This window comes from Prunus dulcis, chromosome 4 (assembly GCF_902201215.1).
Source record: "Prunus dulcis chromosome 4, ALMONDv2, whole genome shotgun sequence".
Taxonomy (NCBI): domain Eukaryota; kingdom Viridiplantae; phylum Streptophyta; class Magnoliopsida; order Rosales; family Rosaceae; genus Prunus; species Prunus dulcis.
The window spans coordinates 6,531,118-6,536,011 of NC_047653.1; the positions used below are offsets into that span (position 1 = coordinate 6,531,118).

Here is a 4,894-nt window from a genome sequence, read left to right on the forward strand (position 1 = left end):
AGAGAAGTCTCGCTTTGTAAAACTGTTTCTCTGAACTTAGTTGAAACTAGATATTTGAATTCTAGCTGATTTGTTTCTTGTGGATCAAAGAGCTTTTGATTGGCCTAGGGCTGAAAGCTTTTGAGATCAGTTGATCTTTTTGAGTTTGTCAGTTGTGACTTTGATAGTTTTTTGTCTTGTTTGATTTTTTGGCTGTCTTTTTTATCTGTTCACCTCTTCTCATATTTATAGGAAATGCTAGAGTTGAGGTTTTTTAATCTTTAATAATGGGCGGCAAATCTTAAAAAAGATCTTTTCTTTTTTCAATGTCATAAAAGAAAGAAGCTACTATTTTGGCAAAGAAGGGCCATCAACCATCAGCTTTCATGGAGGTCTTTTCCTTGTATTTCCTGAAAGAAAACCAACTCTCTTTGTTTTCTTTTGTTCCTTGTAAAGAGAAAAAACATAATCTGCCATGATGGTCAGTTTGCTTTTCCTGTTGAACAACTCCCTTGCTCCCTACTTATCTCTTGAAATCGTAGTCTGCTTATCATTTGGTAAGGCCACCTGCTTTGGTGCAGAGTTTCTCTGTATATAAAAAAGGAATTTGATCTTCTTTCTTTGGCTGCAAAAATGGAAAAGTCCTCTTGTAGGATCTGCCTTTATTAACTTCCCTATCAACTCCTCTGTGATAGTTGAAATTTTTGACTTTTCAAAGTCAGGAAGTCACGTGGAGCCTTTTCAAGAAAACACATTTTCTTAGTAAGAAAATATATGTTTTACTTGCTTTTTGGAGTTGAGAGCAAGTGATAAGAATCTTTTAGAAGCTGGGTTTAATCTAATTTTTTATTTATCCATATTTCATAGAAGGATGTCTCATTAGTGAGGAAATCCATGTTCATATTGTTGATGCTTACATTACTGGTCCAACTTCCACTGGACACACTGGATTATTGGTTAATTGGAAAGTATCTGGTTGCCAATAATTTTTTTACAGATTGATGTGGATTACTTGGAAGCACTGTATCAAGTTGCAGACACCAAGTTAAGAGAAACTAAGAACAACTTTGTAATTCTATGCTTAAAAGGTTCCACTTCCCTTGCATTCTTATCAACTAAATCTTGATAAGCATTTGACATTGATTTTCTCAGTGGCAGCAAGTGATTCTCAAGTATATAGAACATCCACTACAAAGAAAATAAGTTTAGATACAAAACTTTGACCTGCCAGCAACAGTTCAAAACCAAATAATCACAGCGCTAAATGGACAATATTGCAGATCTCAAACACAAACTATGAAAGCCATTATAAAATTTTCAAATGAAATCAAAATCCACCTGATGATCCTATGGTTTTTAACCACCCTGGTTTAAGGCCAAGCTTGGACAGTGATGTCTTATCTCCAGGAGATGTGCCTTTTACCTAGACAATACTCCTCCCCTCAGCCCACAACTACCTTTTGGCAAATAATCAGATAACATAGGCCATTCAGAATCACTTGCACACAATGAGTTTCTTCCATCTAGAAGCTTAAGTTATGGCAATAAGACCAATGCATAACAAGCATAATGATCAGTACTTCTAATTCTGAGATTCACTACATGCAAGCCTGTAAAACAAATCTATATCAACCCTTCAGATATGCAAGGTTTTATGAACTGAACGAGCAATCCATCTTGAGCTCACCTAGAATAATATTTATGCACAAAACATCTTCTGAAAATCCAAATGTACTCAAACTCAGTAAGCACATGTGCCTGGGGCATTAGCTTTATGAAACAGTCCATAACACACCCTGTATAGAATATTCTTTAAACATGTGGTCCTGATCATTTTGAGACCATATCCAATTGTTACAAGTCATTTTGGTCAAAATGAAGCATATCATTTTTATACTATTTTAGACTTCCTTCACTCAGAACCCCAAAAATACAATGTCTTTCATTTCACATTAGTGTAACAGATAATAGTCAATGCGGTCACACACTCTTATAGGGTGTAATCTATAGTCTAGTGGCAATAGAGATGTTATCAGTTTAACTGTCTATACCCAGAGAATATTACTTCCCTGAGCCCACTACCTTTTGAAAAATAATCACAAAACATAGGCCATTCAGAATCACTTGCACAGAATGAGTTTCTTCCAGCTAGAAGCTTAAGTTAACAAGACTGATGCATCATAAGCATGCATGATGAATACCTAACTCTAAAAGATTTGGAGGTTCACTACATGCAAGCCTGTAAGACACCCTTACATGAACCCTTCAGACATGCAAGGTTTTATGAGCAATCCATCCTGCGTTAACATAGAAGGATATTTATGCACAAACCAACTTCTGAAAAACCAAATGTACAGAAACTCTTAAGCACATACGCATGGGGCATTAGCTTTGTGAAACAGTCCATGACACACCCTGTACAGAACATGTTCCAAACTTGCAGTCCTGATCATTTTTAGACCATATTCAATACGTTACAAGTCAGTTTTGTCATGAAGCATTCCATTTTTACTTTTAGTCAATCTGTTTGTTCCAGTACTATATGTACGTGTTTATTTATTTAGAAGTCCCACCAATTGACCTGGATTATTCGATTTTTTTTTAATTTATAGTCTAGTGACAATAAACTACTAAGACAACCGTCTATGTCCATACAATAAACAAAGAGATACAAAAGGAATTCAAACTACTAAGACAACTGGATTATTCGATTTTTTTTTTTTTTTTTTTTTTTTTGGTCAACAGAAGGTTTTTCAATCAGGTAAACCAACCTGACCCCAAGAATATGGCAAAGACCAAATACAAGATAAATAACATGACAATATGTTGATCCCAGGGACGACAAAAGAAAGACAATATTATAGCCATATGCATCCTTTTGTAAGCAAATTTCAGAATTGGAGACAACCTTGAAAAATGAAAATTTTAAACAGAGAATAAATTGACCAGTAACAGGCTTGGCTTTAACAACTGATTTTACTAATGGATGTTCATACTACTTTGAAACATTGAAGGTTGTAGAGTTATTACGATAAACACATGTACATTTCTTCGGTTGACAACTTGACAGTTAACAGTAATTCCCAGCAACGTAAATCAATTAGAAGCAACAGCTAGCTTAAATGTTTATTAGGAAAGAAACAAGGATCATGTATAGGTACAACCAAAAACTAAACTCAAAATCCACAAGCCTTTCCCAAAGTTTTGATTTTCCTTTTTTTCTCTTTCTTTTTTACAGCAAGTACACAGAAACTTACACATAAATCCAAGTATCTTCTTCCTTCCTCAGACATCCAAGTTTTCCATCTGAATGCTGCTTTTGAGAGGCACATATTCTCCAAGATATCCGCCAAGGTGATCATGCAAAGCACTCTTGTCAATCCCCTGATGATGGTAACTCTTGCAAACATAGTAAAACACACTCTGCAACAACAACCCAACCAAATTCACAATCACCAAAACACCCACCAAGAACCCACCCACCACAATCCTCACAAAAACCCCATAATCTTCCCCGCCATGGACCACCACCGTCCCAAAAACGCCTCCGATAACTCCACAAATGGACAAATACCCGAACACCAGCAAAAAAGCCATCCCAATCTTCCCCTTCAGCAGCTCATAGCTCTTCTTCATCGCAGCGAACCCGTAAACGGGCTCAAGCACAGAAACAACGCTGGCCAAATGCCAGACCACGGTTATATAAACATGTACAACCAAGAATAGAAGAAATAGTACAACGCCGGAGAAAAGAAGCAAAAGTGGGTTCTGGGTATCAATGGCGAGAATGAGAAGGATCAAAAAAGCCACGAAGACGAAATTGTAACAGACCATTAGGAGAGAGACCCAGAGGAAAGTGATGAAGAGGCGCTTGAAGACTTTGGGGATAGCGGAGAGGGTTGAGGAGAAAGAGACGGGCTTTGAGGTGTAGAGGGAAGCGACAGTGAAGACCACTGCGGCTGTGGAAAGGAGAGAGAAGGCGAAGAGGAAGATGAGGTAGCAGAACTGGAAGAGGAGGAGGACGGTCCATTTGTGGTGGAGTTGGGCCGGGTCGGTGGACGGGCCTTGAAGCTGGTTAAGGAGAGGGTGGGTGAAGAGGGAATGGGCTAGGATTGCGAAGGAGAGGGGGAAAATTAGGGTTAGGGTTATGAAGTAGAAGGTCTTAGGGGACTGTTTGGGGATGGAGGTTGATTCTCTGAGGATGTCTGGGATGGTGAGAAATTGAAGCTCCTCTGGGGCCAGATCCATGGGTCTGGTTGGAGGAAAAGAAAAGATAACAAAAATTAAATGGAAATTGTGAAGATCTGGTAAATGGGTTGTTTGAGTTTGAAAGAGATGGTGAGCTGGGAGGTATCAAGATCTTATTTTTAGGAGAGAGAGAGAGAGAGAGAGAGAGGGGATGAGGAGATTGGGGAAGAAAGGAATGAACGAAGAAGAAGGTGGCAAAAAAGCATTGATTTTTTATTTTTATTTTATTTTATAAATTATGATGCCTACGTGTAATGCAAAGAGCTTTAACACATGTGTTATTTACCGACAAAAATAAGGGCCCGTTCAGTACCTTAGAGTCGTTTGGTAACGTTTTCATTTTTTCCCAAAAATACGTTCGGTTTGTCGTTTTTATTTTCACTAGAATTGTTTTCTGAAAAGAGTTTAAACTCATGTACAAAAACTAAAAACACCAAATTACCGTTTTCATTTTCTACCCAATGTATTGGTCTAATTGCTTCTTCTTTTTTCATATTATTTAAACTAAAGAAAATATTATTTTATAATCTAAGTTTTTCTAAAATTAGAATTGTTTGTAATGATATTGGTCTTTAAAATATCATAATATTTTATAAAAAAAATTAGGACAAAAATTAGCAAAAAATATACTTAAAAAATAACTCTCAAATTATTATCTCAAATTGTC

General features: G+C 36.8%; 1 protein-coding gene across 1 annotated transcript; it reads right to left on the reverse strand.

Moving 5' to 3' along the window:
* Window positions 1-2,936: 2,936 nt before the first annotated feature.
* Window positions 2,937-4,474, reverse strand: LOC117626680. Its single transcript, XM_034358484.1, has one exon. The coding sequence runs from the start codon at window positions 4,225-4,227 to the stop codon at window positions 3,265-3,267; it is 963 nt and encodes a 320-aa protein (XP_034214375.1). The 5' UTR covers window positions 4,228-4,474; the 3' UTR covers window positions 2,937-3,264.
* Window positions 4,475-4,894: the final 420 nt, after the last annotated feature.